Raw genomic sequence first — 16,942 nt, 5'->3', positions numbered from 1 at the left:
ACCACAGTGACGGACCAGCAGCTCTTGCCACCACTGAGGACACTGCCTCCGACCAGTGGACCAGCTTACCTCTTTCAGACATCAGACTTAAATTGACTCGGCAAAAATGAGAGGACCTTTTATTCTGACAACTGTATGTTTTTTATTATGCCTTTTTAGTTTATTTTCTACTTATGAAGATAATGCTTTTATTAGATATTCCCATGAGGTTAAAACTCGTATTTTAGGAAATAGAAGTAATTGCTGGGTATGTACTCAATTTCCAGTAAATGCAGAACAGGGACTACTAGAATCTTTAACCAATGAAACTGCGACCCTATTTGAGAATCAGGCCGGGGAAATGTCCCAGCTGCGCCAGTTAGCTTTGCAAAACCACATGGCTTTAGACATAATGTTAGCAGCCCAGGGAGGAACTTGTGCCCTCATAAATGAAGAATGCTGTGTTTTTGTAAATGACACCTACTCTGACACTTTTCAATGTACCAAACATTTAAGGGAAATGGCTAAGAACTACTCCTCTGGCCAGCCACCTTATAATTGGTGGGGAGCCTTATGAAATTGGCTGCCTGGATTTGGGTGGGTTAAAAAAACTCTTGGTGGGTATTGTTGGGGCCATAGTAATCCTTATAATACTGTGTTGCTGTATTCAGTGTGTCCCCTCCCTCATAGACTCATGTGGGTCAGTTTATTCTTTTCCTACTTCAGCCAAGGGCCTTACTCTCTTCGAGTTGGCCCAGGCTGAAATTGCCAAGCGGCCCTTGGCTCCTTAAAATGGGGTGTAGCTTTTGGTAAATAGTTATCCCAAAGCTACAAATGGAGGAATGTTGAGTCTGAACTTTTGATGAGCTTAAACTTAACCGAGACTTGATGTCTCTGTCTGAACTTTTAATCAAAGCTCTGACCTGCGAACTACTCATGACACCCCCCTCCCCTTAAGTAGTCATCTCCCCTTTTCTCTTTCTGAATTTACATTTTAACCTGTTTTATCCTGTAGAATCTTGATTGATTATACATGACCATTATGATCTGTTAATCACTTTGTTTACTTCTGTGTATAAATATTGATGCTCACCCCTAATAAACTTGCCACACTTACTCTGAAGCTTTTCAAGCTAAGGATAGTGTGAGCCCGTTGATCAACGAATTGGTGTCTGGTCTCTGACAGATTGTGAGCCCCATACCAACTCCGCACGAACTCGGGTGCTGGAGAGGTGAGTGAGGACTTGCTTTTTACCTAACAGGGGTGTGGATAAGGGTTGGGGCAGTCAGGGTACAGGTAGGGGGTAGGGTCCTAGGGGGCCAGTTAGGATGGGGCGGAGGGTCGCAGGAGGGGGTAGTCAGGGGACAAGAGGCAGGGAGGCTTAGGTAGGGGGTGGAGTCCTGGGGGGCAGGTAGGGGCAGGGGTCCCAGGAGGGGGCAGTCAGGGGACAAGGAGTGGGGGGAGGGTTGGGGGTTCTGAGGGGGGAAGTGGGAGGGGCAGGGACGGGGCTAGGGCATGATGGGGCGGGGCTAGGGCAGGACGGGGTGGGGCTAGGGCGGGGCTCCTCCCATCCTCTTTTTTTGCTTGCTGAAATATGGTAACCCTAGGTATAGCTCAATGGTTGGTTACCTTTAGATTTTAGGATCTAAGGAGAACTTGCTTAATGGTAGGAGTCAGAATGTTTCAGTAAGTGCTACCGCAAGGAAGATGGAAGTAATAACCACAAATCCGCTTAAGCAAGGGGTGATGGGTATGATCATGAGCTGAAATGGTAGTTACATGTGTGACATTGCACCCCATAATGCTTTATTGAAATATGCTTATGAATGTAATATGTTTTATGCTACATATGCCATGTAACATATCTCTGTAAAGGTTATGATCTACTGAATATATTCATCCTGTTGGTGTACATGTATCATTTTTTTATTCAAAGTTATGAATATTGGCTGTGTACTTGTCTGATTTTTAAGTAGCCTTAGTAAGGCATTTGGTCAGCTTTTTTAGAAAGGAATTTGCAAGTTAAGTGCCCAATCAAGAAACGCTTAAGTTAACAATGAACGTTGAGACGCCAATCCACATCTGAGCTTTACTGGGAATGTGGCCTGGCTTGTAAGGACTGAGTCATGCATGGACATGTGACTTGCCCATGTGATTGCAAAACTCCATCTTGGAACTGGATTCTGCACAGGAGAGAGGAGAGGGGCTCCACCCACAAGAGAGTCTATTTAAGTCCCTGGGAGATGCCTCCATTTTGTCTTCAGCTGGCTCAAGAAATAGCCTCTCCACCCCCAAAGGATACCTGAAAGAAACTGGAACAAAGGACAGTAACCACAGGGGTGTAAGTGATTGCTGGACCCAGACTAGAAGGAGGTTAGTCTGTAAAAGAAACTTATTGGAACATCTCTGAGGGTGAGATTTCATCTGTAATCACGTTCTTACTGTATTAGGTTTAGATTTGCTTGTTTTATTTTATTTTGTTTGGTAATTTACTTTGTTCTGTCTTATCACTTGGAACCACTTAAATCCTACTTTTTGCATTTAATAAAATCACTTTTTACGTATTAATTAACCCAGAGTACGTATTAATACCGGGGGGGGGGGGGGGGAAACAGCTGTGCATATCTCTCTATCAGTGTTATAGAGGGTGAACAATTTGAGTTTATCCTGTATAAGCTTTATACAGGGGAAAACGGATTTATTTGGGGTTTGGACCCCATTGGGAGCTGGGTATCTGAGTGTTGGAGACGGGAACACTTCTTAAGCTGTTTTCAATTAAGCCTGCAGCATTTAGGGGACGTGGTTCAGACCAAGGTCTATGTTTGTAGCAGGCTAGTGTTTCTGGCTCAAACTAGGCAAGGTTCTGAAGTCCCAAGCTGCCAGGGAAAACAGGCTCAGAGGTAGTCTAGGCACATCAGTTGGCAGTTCCCAAAGGGAGTTTCCATCACAACATGTATTAGTATACTAACTTATAGAAGAAGAACACCTCAACATTAGTCAGATGGGGAAATACAAATAAGGAAAAGGGGGGGAACCCCCTACTGAATATGCATTAGATATAGTGGCATCGTGTAACATATTATAAAAGTTGAATCCCAGCCTGTGGGCAGTAGGGGAGAGAGAGATGTAGCTCTTGGAAGGGGCCAAAAATGATGGCCACTAGTGATAAGGAGGAAGGTGATGGTGATGAGGAAGATATTGGCTAACAGTTCAGGTCATCCTGCAAGGGACAGTATGAGTGGAGAGATGTACATTCTATAGTCTCTCTATCTTCCTTATTGAGTTAGTGTTTGTGACTTTGTTAGATGTATTAATAAACTATTTGGGAATATAGAGTTCCTATAGTGTGAGTGTTCCACTTGTGCACATTGAGGTTTCCAACTGTATAGTAATTTTAATAATACTGGGCCTGATCTTGGGAAAAGAACCTATCTACCCTCAAAGTGATCACTGGGAATTCTTAAGTAATCAATATAATTTATTACATAATCTACAGATTGTGCTACACTGCTGGCCCAGTGATAGGGCTGTGGATGGTTATCCAGGAGCACTGAGTTCATTTTTCAGTTTTTTCACTCCCTGAGCTCTCAGGAGCCAGGAATGTTGTCAGGGCCGGCTCCAGGCACCAGCTTGCCAAGCAGGTGCTTGGGGCGGCCACTCTGGAGAGGGGCAGCACGTCCAGCTATTCGGCGGCAATTCGGCAGACAGTCCCTCACTCCCGCTCGGAGTGAAGGACCTCCCGCTGATAGTGGCGCTTTTTTTTTTTTTTGCGCCACTTGGGGCAGCAAAAACCCTGGAGCCAGCCCTGAATGTTGTGTACATAGCATGTCCAAATCCAGAGGGACTGATTGCCTTATGTCCATAATATAAGAACGGCCATACTAGGTCAGAACAAAGGTCCATCTAGCCCAGTATCCTGTCTTCCGACCGTGGCCAATGCCAGGTGCCCCAGACGGAATGAACAGTACAGGTAATGATCAAGTGATCAATCCCCAGTTTCCCATTCCCAGTTTCTGGCAAATAGAGGCTAGGGACACCATCCCTGCCCATCCTGGCTAATAGTTCTTTTTTGATATAATATACCTCCAGACACTGAAGAAGCAGTGTGCATGAATTCTGTGTAGTGAATGGGACATAGGCAGTCATGCCTAATGGTTAGAGTCGGGAGCCTGGAACTGGAGCCAGGGTCAGAGTCAGAGGTAGGGTGTAGGAGCAGGGACCTGGTGTAAGGCAGGAAAGCAGGAACCAGGAGCAGACAAGGGTCTAGGATGAGAAGGGCAAGAACCAGGAGTCAGGCCAATAGGCCGAGTCCATAGTAGCAGTCAACCAGGTATTCACATAATTGCTCAGACAGGGATTCACCTGTGCCTCTTTCTGACTTAAGCAGGGCTGGTTCCAGCTTTTTTGCTGCCCCAAGCGGCAAAAAAAAATAAAGAAAGAAAAAAGAAAAGCCCGACTGAGCTGCCGCCAAAGAGGAAGCCAGGGAGTGAACCGCCGAATTGCCACCGAAGACTGAAGTGTACCAATTGAGCTGCCGCCGAAGTGCCACCACCCTGGACCTGCCGTCCCTACAACAGATGGACTGCTGCCCCTTTCTATTGGCTGCCCCAGGCCCCTGCTTCCTTTGCTGGTGCCTGGAGCCAGCCCTGAGCTTAAGAAGTGCATCCCAGCCAAACAGTAGGGCTAGACATCTCTCCCAATCAGGAGCTTTGTGGGCAAGACTCTTTGTGAGCTAGTTGTGCCCCAGGGGAGAGCAGGAGGGAGAATAATCTTATCACAAATCTCCTAAATCTAGAACATAAGAAAGATTAAAATATAGAACCGTCTCGTCCTGCACAGAACAGAAATTCTGCTATCAGCAACATGGCTCAATCTCACAACAAAGATAATAAAAAGTTGCACTCGTGAAACTCACAGCAGAATTTGGTTCTTAATCTTTCAAAGCATTAAGGTAAAGGAGCAGGACAGGGCAAGCCCAGTGTGAGTGCAAGCTGGCAAATGATTGGCCAAATGGTTTGCTTAGCAAATCTTTGAATTGCTTATATAGGATGGATTTTAGTTGCTTCACCCTTTATGGCAAAAGTTGTATGGCCACATGTGCTACTATTTCATAAGTAAAAAGAACAGAGGGATTATTTTTAGGGGATTAGAAGTATACTTATGAAATATTTCAGAGTAGCAGCCGTGTTAGTCTGTATCCGCAAAAAGAACAGGAGTACTTGTGGCACCTTAGAGACTAACAAATTTATTAGAGCATAAGCTTTCGTGGACTACAGCCCACTTCTTCGGATGCATATCCATGAAAGCTTATGCTCTAATAAATTTGTTAGTCTCTAAGGTGCCACAAGTACTCCTGTTCTTTTTGCGGATACAGACTAACACGGCTGCTACTCTGAAATATTTCATAAGTATACTTCTAATCCCCTAAAAATAATCCCTCAAAAAAGCAAGTACTATCTAGCATGGGATGTGCAATGGTACTTCATTGAGATATATACAGTAACATAGCATAAGCAAACCAGTGGGTTTTAACATTTTGAAAGATTTTTTTGCTAGTGGTATGTATTGAATATAATGTTGTTGTGTCCCCACTAGTCCTTCAAAGGGAAGTTGCAATGTTTGCATGTACATTTCTGAGCATTAGCATAGAAAAATACCAGTGAAGGTCTTGATTTTAAAACCGTTACTGCACCTCTTACAGTCCCTTGTCAGTGTTAAATATGACTGGGTAATACATTTTAAATTCTGTAGTCTGCTGAGCTTATATATTCCCTTTCCTTAAAATGTGGGGGGAGGGATAGCTCAGTGGTTTGAGCATTGGCCTGCTAAACCCAGGGTTGCAAGCTCAATCCTTGAGGGGGCCACTTGGGGATCTGGGGCAAAATCAGTACTTGGCCCTGCTAGTGAAGGCAGGGGGCTGGACTTGATGACCTTTCAAGGTCCCTTCCAGTTCTAGGAGATGGGAGATCTCCATTAATTTAATTTAATTTAATTAAAAAAAAAAAAAAAACTAGCTCTTCCACTGTGAAGCCAGCAAAATCTGAAGCAATCCTTAAACCAAACCAGGGAGTATTCCTAAAATGAATGCCAAATACTGTTGGAAACGATGTGCTTGCATTAAGTTTTTTGAAGTTTGTTCACTGTTGAATGACTTTGTATGAGAAATGGAGATAACAGTATAAAGCATGCATGTAAACTAGTGCTTTCAACTGATTTATGCTTTAGACTTGAGTCTAATTTATGAATTAGTTCTCGTTATAAATGTGTGTAAACAATGATTTTAAACTAGTCTACATAATGTATGGAAATAATGTAATCTTTGACTTTGCTGGTTAATATATACATATGTAAACCTAACATTAATGCTCCATTACCCAGTGATTTACTGTGCCTTGTTTAAATCTTGTGTTCCCTTGAATTGTTGTTTGGAAACATTTACACATGCAAGATAAGCTTTGTAAATTGACTGTTTACATCACATTTCATTCAGTTTGCTCACTAGGGGTCCAACTCTCCTGCCCAAGTTAATGTGGAGCAGTGCCTCCTTTTGCCAATAGTTCCCCCTCATTTTACTGTGAGCAGGGATGGCAGAAGTGAGCCCTCCATTAACTTCACTTTTCATTCAGACAGAGCTGGTCAGAGACTCCACTGCAGCACCAGCACTGTCCAAAATTATGCATTGTTCCTTCTGCTGAGACAGGTGCCATCAAGTCAAATAAGAGCTGTGGTGACAGAGAGAGAAGTGAAAATCACATTTTAAAACTACCTGTATAGGCCTGATTTCAGGTGTTAATGAAAGTAGCTGTTTAATTCAACAGTTACTCCAGTTTACACCCGCTTGAGTATCTGGCCTATATGACCATTAGCCCGTGATACAAAATAATCAAACAATAAAGGAAAATAGATTTTTGCAGTCAAATAAAATGAATATTGCTAAGAGCCAGATCCAGTTTCTGGTATGTGCTCTTTGCACTTTAAGGTAGCAGCTGAGGATACACCAACTCTGTGCCAACCCCAGGCTCTAACAAAGGGACATTTCAAGGTTGGGGGAGACAGGACCAGAGTGTAATGCTCTCCCTGAGAGCTGCTCTCTTTTGGTACAAGTTAAAGCAGCCCCACCTGTGCTGTCTCACCTGCATAGGTGCACTAAGAACTGGTCTAGTGCACCTGGGGATTTGATCTTAGGGCCTGATTCTGCTCTTACTTATACTAGTTTTACAACAGTGTAACCCAAACCACTTCAGTTAAGTTACTCCTGATTTACACTGGTGTTCATGAGAGCAGCATTAGACCCGTAGATTTAGATGGGAAGGAGCTCCTTGCCCCTGTTCTCATTACAACAGAATCATCTGCTATGGGCAACAACTAGATAGTTAAGAGAGAACCCTTCCTATGCCTCAAGGACAGCAGTGGATGGGGCAGCATAGAACCAGTTTGGGAAAGGGCTAGAGTTGGATTTTTCTTGGGCTGGTTTGCGTACTCCTTTCCCCCAACTAGCCCAACATTACCTAAACTTATGACTTTATATTCCCTTTCTACTGTCTTTATCACATTTCACTTTATAATCACATTCACTTTCTCTCCCATGCTGTGTATCACTAAAGTTGAATACAAGTTTTGCACACAAGCCAAATAGTTTGTTACATGGGAATGCATTGGCCAGAGTTTATTGGGCATGTTTAGTAATGGTCTCTTTGTCTAAAAAACATTTTTTCCAAGTCCACTGAGATGCTCACTCATCACACTAGCCTGGCCCCATCATATGCCTGGTCAACAAATATTAAATGAGAGTCATAAATATGTCATGTCCTGATTCATTGTTTTTGCTATAGATAATGTATTTTCAATTATGTATCAAATCACCTAGAGCCTGGGAGTCACTTTTTACATTTAAATACATAAATATAGTGTTACTCTTCTGCCTAGTGGTAGCAGAGTTCAGTGCTTCGTCTGGGTATTTTCTTAATGTTACTTGTTCTATTCACACTATCTATACACACCAGTTCTTGAACAGAAGTGATCACAAACGGCACAGCAGGCAAGCCCATTGTAGAAACCTCAGCCAAGATAGCAATGCCTGGTTCCCGAGGAGCAACACTGCCCCAAGAATTAGTTGCAGTTTGAAAGCTTAAGGTAGAGAGCAAACTCTCCTGCTGCTTGCCACAGCTCCCCCCAAAATACATCACAAAACTAACAATGAACCATTTCTTCAAAGACCAACCAGTGATCACATGCTATGAAAAAGAACTTGCAAATCTCTTTGTAACAACGACATTTGTTGACTCCAATCATAGCAATAAAGTACATTAATCGTAAATACAGAAGTTTACACTTCACTCAGGGATATATGTTAGGCAGAGGGAGCTTGTATTTGCTACTTTTTGAAGACTGCTTTTTGGAGACTGTATTCTCTCAAGCAATGCTGAGGAGGGCAAATAGCTCTAAAAGAACTGGAGTTTGATGTGGCAGTAAGCTCTCTCCAGTGCAACACTGGCTGCCACTCTTCCATCCCCTAACCAACCACATTTTCCCCTCTTGAATACAGGCTGGGGGCAAGCACATGAAATCTACTACATTCCACATTGTGGGAGAAATGCTGAACAAAGCGGGAGATAATATCTTTGTGTGTTGGGGTCAGGGGGCAAGAAGCAACTTGAACAATAGGTAAATTATAGAACAGTTTCTGTGATCGAATAATTAAATCATAAGGCCCTGACTGAATATATCAACTCCCTCTACTGGCGTAGTTACAGAAGTGGAATTCTCTCTTTTGCTTTCTGGGTAGAGGCCTTTATTTTTAGTAGCCAAAGAATGTAAATTCTATTTCATGGATATAATTTGCTGATGAGTGTGGTGTTGGAATATGTTTGCAGCCATGGAATACTGCAAACTGCACATGAAATTAATGTGTATGTTCTGTGTACTCACACCTAGGGTCTTTATTTTCTATATTACTAGTGTCACTCTCTGCCAATGCCAAACTAACCATTGGAATCCTAACTTACTGATTTTTTTTACTTCCTTTATATTGCTGCTCCTCTTCTGTTGTTTTCCTCTGGGAAGGTGATTACCCTCCTATGACACCAAAGCCACTCTGAGATTAGCCATCAGTAGTCTTGCAAGTAATGTATGGCCATTAACCCTCCACTATAACACTGTCTTCTAGGACACAGGCAGATAACCTGCCACAGACTCAGGGAGAAAAGTGTGTAAAGTGTATTCTCATATCCCAGTGTTCTAAAACACAGTACTCCTGAAATAATAAAAATGCAAATTCACTGCAGCTGTCTCTGTGTGTCTCCAATAGACAGGTGCAAAGGAAAAAATGAAGGAAGAGAGATAAGGGCCCCTTCAAGTGCATTGACTTAGTTTAAAATTACAATAATTTAAGCTATTCACAGACAGACTGGCACTAACCAGATTAACTAAAATAGCTTGGGATATACATACACACTCACTGGCTCAGACCAGATTAACTAAAATAGTTTGAGACTTTTATAGTAGCTTTCTGGTCTCTGACAACCCATCCTCTTGTTGCTGCTTGCCCTCTTCTATCAGATCCCAGGTTAGTACAACGACAAGTGTACAAGTTAAGTTGACTTCTAACTCTGATATGAACTCTGGAGAAGACTGATCTCTGCTGGGATGGATTAAAGAATGAAACCTTGTGATATCAGACCTTTCAGCCTAGTGATTACCTGATGTGGTACAAAAGCCGATATTAATCTATCAATTTAAAAACCCTGTTAGAAATTTATATTTAACAATGTTCAAAAATTGAAATAAAGTATCATTTAGCAAAATTTAGAACAAAATAAATAAGAAATATAATTAACATAACTGCAGACAAAGCCACTGTGCAGAAGGCTGGTAGAAATTATCATCCATATTTTACACAGCAAGAAACTGAGTCAGAGGTTGAGGCCTACATTTTCAATGGTCTAATTCTGGGTTTCTAATCTTAGACACCAACTGGAATTATGGGATGCTCAGCCCCTTTGTAAATAGGTCCGAGGCATGTCTAATGACTTATCCAAGGCCATGGGAGGAGTCCCTGTCAAAGACAGGATTAAAACTCCAGAGTTCTTGTCTCCCAGTCTGCATTCTCAGCGCTCACAATTTTATCATGAGCCAAATAATATTTAGTGTTTTTCTTAATATCCCAGCTCTTTGAGTTGAGATCTCAGCTTTCATTTAAAAAAAAAAAAATTCTAGGCATGTCTTTGGCTTTCTATACAGTATTATTTTTTTTGGAAAACTGCAATAGCATGGTTGGATTTCAAATAACTATGTTTATTAATTAAATACAAATATACAAGACATAGCTACTTATGTACACTGCTGCTCCAGCAGGGTTCTGAATAGCTTCTAAACAAAAGACAAAGATGCTAACTAAAAGGCTCCCAAACGGTTTAAAGGGATAGTACCTGGTTCCTATACACTAGCCCTCATGATTGAGGAGGAGAAGCTGAACATGTGACCCCAAGCATGCATGTACCCAAGATGCAAAAACCGAAAGGCAAAAAAAACCAAAACTCTGCATGTATTTTTTTTAAATATCTTGAGTTTTTAAGCCAAACTTATGATTTTTGTGGATGCTAACTCATGACTTTTGAATGCTTGAGGTTGGCAACACCAGGACACTCACGTTGATTTGACTTTTTTTTTTTTTTTTTGGGTAGTATGTTACAAACATATATCTGGGTCCAAAACTGTTCCACATTATGGATCACTGGAAAATTTGATGATACCAACAGATGCCCATTAAAATAAACTGCCTTTTTGCTGTTATTGATTCTGAAAAATCTTTTAGCAGTACTGGGAAACACTTCAGGCTACATCATACTCTTTTGTAAGTAAAAGTGAGTTGAAAATATCTATTCTCTGAGATATTCAAACTTCCTATCAGATTCTACCACTTCAAAAACACATATCCTGGGATGAGGATCTAGGTTTTGACTAGTTTGAAGAATATTATTTCTAAAGTATTTGTCAGTGTTCATGTTCACACAGCAATCAACATCATATCTGGAGCTGCATTAGGAGTGCTGAGTAGAGAGCCTCGTACTGAAAAATTTGGATAAAAAAAAAACAGGTTTCAAAGGCATCAAAACTTTGAGGTGTTAAGATCTGCATTTTGGAGTTAGCCCATTATAAAGTATGGGCCATTTGTAGGACCAGATATTCGACTTGTGTAAATCAATATAGATACACTAAAGCTAATATGTTTAGACCATCTGAGAATTTGGCCCACAAAATACTAATCTGGGTTCACTTTTCAAATATCCCCCAACCTCAGGCAGGGTTAGCATGTTCCTATCTGGGGTTTCAGTTTAGTTCCATCTCTAGTTTTGTAAGATCTGGCCTCAAAGCACACAGTGGGCTCCCTAATGAGTTTCTTACTTGAAAGTACATGAATCCTGTTCCTAATGACAAATATCATTATCCAAAGCACAATTTTTTGTGTAAAAGACCAGAGTGGTGTTTGTTCCATGATGGATTAACTCAGAAATGCATTTGATCAAAAAGTCCCATATTACAAATATCAGCCAAGAGTATTTCTTGAGAGCACCATTTTGTGAACATGGGCCATTAGATACTGTAATCCCATCTCATATTTTGGAAGATAATTCTCACTGTTGGTTTCAAAAAAATTAAAGCATTGTGTTGTAAATAAATATGCTGTTAAGGGGAAGGGAAGGCACATTAAGCATAAGGGTCAGCATGGAATAAAATGCAAATGTACAGAGACAGTTGATAGCTAGAAGCCTGAGACTTGACTGGGGACTCCTGGAGTGGACTGCAGAGGGATGATACAATAGGGTTACCATTCGTCCGGATTTACCCGGACATGTCCTCCTTTTTTGTTCTAAAAATAGCGTCCGGGGGGAATTTGTAAAGCACTCACAATGTCCGGGATTCCCCCCCTCCCCCGGCAGAGCAGAGCGAGCAGCTGGGAGGGCTGCAGGAAAGTCCCGGGCTGGACTATGGAGCAGCTGTAGAGGAGCCGGATCCGCCCTGCATTCTGAGCCGGCAGCTCTCCCCTGCAGCCCGATCCAGCAGCACTGTGCAGGGCCAGGGACCGGGTTTTGTTGTGCTGGGGAGCGCAGCCATGTGTCCGGCTCGGCTTGCACAGAGCCCAACACCCTGTTCTGAGCAGCAGGGTAAGGGGGCCAGGGAGGTTCTGGAGGGGGCAGTCAAGAAACGGGGGGGGGGCTTTTTGGGGGGAGTGGAGAAAGTTTTGGGCAGTCAGGGTACAGGTAGGGGGTAGGGTCCTGGGGGGCAGTTGGGGGGGGTCTTAGGAGGGGGCAGTTAGGGGACAAGGAACAGGGAGGCTTAGGTAGGGGGTGGGGTTCTGGAGGGCAGTTAGGAGCAGGGGTCCCAGGAGGGGGCAGTCAGGGGACAAGGAGCGGGGGGGGTGGGGAGCTGGGAGTTCTGGGGGGGGGCTGTCAAGGGGCAGGAGTGGGGAGAGGGATCGGAGCAGTCAGGGGACAGGGAGCAGAGGGGTTTAGATGGGTTGGGAGTTCGGGGGGGGGGGCTGTCAGGGGGTGGGGAGTGGTTGGATGGGGCGTGGGAGTCCCAGGGGTCTGTCTGGGGGTGGGGGTGTGGATAAGGGTTGGGGCAGTCAGGGGACAAGAGGCAAGGAGGCTTAGATAGGGAGTGGAGTCCTGGGGGGCAGTTAGGGGCAGGGGTCCCAGGAGGGGGCAGTCAGGGGACAAGGAACAGGGGGAGGGTTGGGGGTTCTGGGGGGGCGGGAAGTGGGAGGGGCAGGGGCGGGGCTAGGGCGGGGCTCCTCCCGTCCTCTTTTTTGCTTGCTGAAATATGGTAACCCTAGATACAAGTTCAGTTACTCTGAAATTGTGGCAGGGAGATGGGTATCCAGAAGGACTAAAAGAAGGAAGTTATAGAAATCAAGATTGGAGCTGAGAGTTTTAGCTGTGCAGAGAAAAAAGGGCATTTTTTGGAATGTTAGGAAGAATTAGCAGGGAGCATAGCTTACTGCACTTTCACTTTGCTCCCTGCCCTTTGTTTACTTCAGGCCTTCTGCTCAGCTGGACCAGTTTTCTTGTTATTATTTGTATTACTACAATGCCTGGAGGCCAGTGTGCTAAAGGCCGTATAAAATAACAAACAGTCCCTGCCCTGAGGAATTTACAATAAAAAGCGTCAGGAGCGAGGAAGGGTGGGAGAGAGGGATATAACATACAGTGATGGGTTGCCCAAGTCTTATTAGAGCCGCATTTGTGTGTGTGTGTGTGTCCCAAGGGGTTGGTGGCGGATGGTGTTTTTGCAAGGAATGGATCAGCTAAGTGGAAAGCCAAAGCAAGGAAGAGGGACACTGAAGGGAGGGAAGGAAGGGGGCAGATGGACTGAAGCCACGATAATGAGACTGAGGGCAAGGGCTGCCTGGGGTTGAAGCAAGTATCTCCCTAGTGGAAAGTACAGGAACCAGCTGATGCCAAAAGCAGCGGCGCCAGCTGCAGGCTGCCTCCGTCCGTCTCTCTTCCCAAGTCCAGGCTGGGGCGGGGAGACGAAGGGGCCACAGGGAACCCGCAGCCCTGGGGGGGAGCGATCAGCTGCTGCCTGCAGCGCGCCCGGGCGAGGCCCTGGCCCGGCGCGTGGCTCTCCCGGCAGCTCCCGCCCCGCTGGGCGCTAGGGGTCGCTGTGCCGCGGCTCGCCGTGGCTGCGGGTCGGAGCGCTCCCCCGGCGGCTCCTCCTCCTCCCGCCCGGCGGCTTCCCAGGCTCCTCTCCGGGTAAACAGCGATGGCTGCCGAGGAAGGAGGCGGAGAGCCCGACAACAACATGGGGAATCACCTGCAGCTCCTACCCGGTAGTGGCCGCTGCCGCCGCCCCGGCCCGGCTCCCTGCGCGGGGGCAGAGCGAGGGACGGGCTGGGCGAGGGGGTGGAGAAAAGGAGCTCGGCTGGGGGGCGCGAGGGGCAAGAGGCTGCGGTGGGGGGCAGGGCCCTGTGGGATGGGGGGCAGGGGGCTGCGGTGGGGGGCAGGGCCCTGTGGGATGGGGGGCAGGGGGCTGCGGTGGGGGGGCAGGGCCCTGTGGGGTGGGGGCAAGGGGCTGCGGTGGGGGGGCAGGGCCCTGTGGGATGGGGGGCAGGGGCTGCGGTGGGGGGGGCAGGGCTCTGTGGGATGGGGGGCAAGGGGCTGCGGTGGGGGGGCAGGGCTCTGTGGGGTGGGGGCAGGGCTCTGGGATGGGGGGACAGAGGGCTGCGGTGGGGGGCTGGGCCCTGTGGGACGGGGAGACAGGGATATGGTGGGGGGCAAGGGGCTGCAGTGGAAGGGGCTGCGGTGGGGGGCAGGGCCCTGTGGGATGGGGGGGACAGAGGGCTGCGGTGGGGGGCTGGGCCCTGTGGGATGGGGGGGCAGGGCTCTGGGATGGGGGGCAAGGGGCTGCGGTGGGGGGCAGGGCCCTATGGGATAGGGGGACAGGGCTGCGGTGGGGGGCTGGGGCCTGTGGCACGAGGTAGCTGGGGGCTGCAGTGGGGGGCAGGGACCTGTGATGCAGGGGTGTCAGGAGCCTGTGGCACAGGGGTAAGGGGGATGTGGTCGGGGGGCAGGAATCTGTGGCATGGTGGGGTATGGAATTGCAGTGAGAAGCAGCGGGGCAGGAGACTGTGGTGTGGGGGTGGGGGGGAGAACAAAGGGGGGTGTTTGGGGCCTCTGAACATGTCACCAGGATCCAGAAGCCTGGGACATCATTGGGGAATAGGGAGTGGGGCTGGGTGGTGGAATACTGCAGCACTGGTATGGTGGGGAAGCAAGTGAGAGGTCTAGGGAAAGGTCTTGGACTTGGTGAGCAGAGGAGGGAGAACTAGGAAGGGAACCTGAGGACTTTGGCAGTGGAGGAGGGATTGCTGTATAGTGGGCTCAGTGTAGTATACAAATAATAACAATAGAGGGACATGATATTAAAAGAGGTGTTTTTCAGTGCGGGACCAGGCATGATCAGATTAGGGGAAAGTAGGAGAGAACAGGTCCTTTGGCGGACGGTGAGGTGTGGAGGCAGGGAAGGAAGACAGGCTGTGTTAGGATGTGGTGTTTATGACTGCTTATGTACAGTCATCCCTCCTGCTTTCAGGGGTGCTCTGAATCTGCCCCGGCAGAGGGCTCTTCTTGGTCAGAAGAAGGAGCAGCAGCAGCATCTACTATTGTTTTCACTTTTACTTTTGTTTGTGTGTATTGAGGAAGCTTAGACAGAAAGGGGAGGCATTCTCTGATTATTTTTTTTATTGCTGCTTATGTAGTTGCAATTAGTATTTAAGCAGGGGGTAAGATATGCAGAGGAAACAATGTTTTACAAATGAAGCTGCAGTCTTTCAGCCTTCATATGTCATGTAATTGTCTAATATTGGCTTGCTGCTTGCTTACAGCAGGGAATGTACAGGAGTTAAACATCAGCCACGCAGCATAGACGGGCAAAATAATTAAATATTGAATGTGTGTTAGAAGTTAGGAATGGAAACTTTATCTTTTAGATCAAGTCCATACCCATGTAAAAGGAGAATTGGATATTCGGTGTATGATTTATGTAAATCTATGATTTACAGGGATGCTGAGCACTGATTCAAGGAGAACTGCAGGTACCTTTATCTATAGCTCAAGAGTTACTATGTTAGTTTGAAGTCGAAGGAGAAACTTTCAGTTTGAACACTGTAAATCCCACTAATAAGCAGGGAAGCTGGGATGGACCGTGGTTAAAGCACTTAACTCAAGAGATCTAGAGTCAATTCCTCCTCCTGCCACAGACTTTCTGTGTGACCTTGACTCACTCAAGATAGGAATTTTAAAGCAGACTAAGGGCTTGTCTGCATGGGGAAGTTTGCCAACATAAGGAAACCACTATAATTATATCAGTCTGGCATCCCCTGTGGACACACTTATTTTGGAATGAGTGCTTTCTCCATGTTAGTTTATGTTGGTTTGGAAGTGGTAAGAATTAATCTAGAAAAAGGCATTCCTATTCCAGACTAAGGGTGTCTACATGGGGTGCCAGACTGATATAGTTATGATAGTAAATTTCCTATTGTGGATAAGCCCACAGAATTCGGTGCTTAATTTCCATTGAAATTCAGTGAGTGGGTTGCCTAACTCCCTTAGACTCCTTTGAAAATGCCTGCCTTAATCTTTTCCCTGCACCTCCTTTTCCCAGCTATAAAATGAGGTACTTTCTTACCTCACAAAGGCATTGAGAGTAAATTCATTAATATTTGTGATTGATGAGATACGTTTGAGTACCTAGATTGGTGATCTGCCTTCTACAAAGTAAATGTAAGGTCTGTCATGTGGTTTGAATGTTATCTTGGGTGCTTGCCCTGACTTTGGCATAGTTTTAATATACTAAAGGTCACATTTTACTTTCAGCTGAAAATCAGATAGTTTCTTTTAGGTAAGAGAAGGCAAGATGTACTCTTTCTGCCTTCCCTCTCATTTTTTTTCTGATAAAAATTTTGTAGAAAAGTAAAGACACTGATGCTCTTTCAGTGTTCACATTGTGCCATTGCAGTAAAATGAGTCATCATTCCTCACAGGCTTCCAGGCTCATTCGGCCAGCACACCACAGTTAATATATATTTTGGCAATGCTATGCAAAACTTTGCAGGACACAACTGATTTTTAATCTACAAATGATGCTTTCTACTCTCTCTGTTTCAAACAAACAAAGCATCTCCTCCTTTTTTTCCCTACCTCTTTTTTAAAATAAAAAAAAAACCACAAAAACTCATTACCTAGTGATATACCTGAATAAGAGTTCGTTTAAATCAGAATATCATTTTTAGATGGAAGGAATCAACTAGCAAAAATCTTTTGGGTATGAAGTTTTAAAAAAGGAGGGCCTAATGCTGATTTGAATACAATTGATTTTATAATATACACAGGACTTCTCACTGGAGACAGTGGGAGACAACTCTAAGTAGAAATTAAATGTGTTTGAAAAATAACTGAGAAG

At 45.2% G+C, this 16,942-nt stretch overlaps 1 protein-coding gene across 4 annotated transcripts in view; it reads left to right on the top strand.

The window, feature by feature from the left end:
* Window positions 1–13,722: 13,722 nt before the first annotated feature.
* The window catches only part of CRBN (cereblon), a 44,371-nt gene continuing 41,151 nt past the window's right edge, over window positions 13,723–16,942 (top strand). The window contains exons 1-2 of one of the 4 annotated variants that reach the window (XM_054034604.1): window positions 13,745–13,811; window positions 15,543–15,575. In XM_054034604.1, coding sequence (XP_053890579.1) covers window positions 13,745–13,811; window positions 15,543–15,575 — 100 coding nt within the window. Of the gene's footprint in view, window positions 13,812–15,542; window positions 15,576–16,942 lie in introns of all 4 variants that reach the window. The other 3 variants (XM_054034608.1, XM_054034607.1, XM_054034605.1) reach the window with 3 other exon arrangements.

This window comes from Malaclemys terrapin, chromosome 7, assembly GCF_027887155.1.
Source record: "Malaclemys terrapin pileata isolate rMalTer1 chromosome 7, rMalTer1.hap1, whole genome shotgun sequence".
NCBI lineage: Eukaryota > Metazoa > Chordata > Testudines > Emydidae > Malaclemys > Malaclemys terrapin.
The sequence above is the reverse complement of the archived record's forward strand: the minus strand, read 5'-3'. Positions and strand labels throughout refer to the sequence as shown.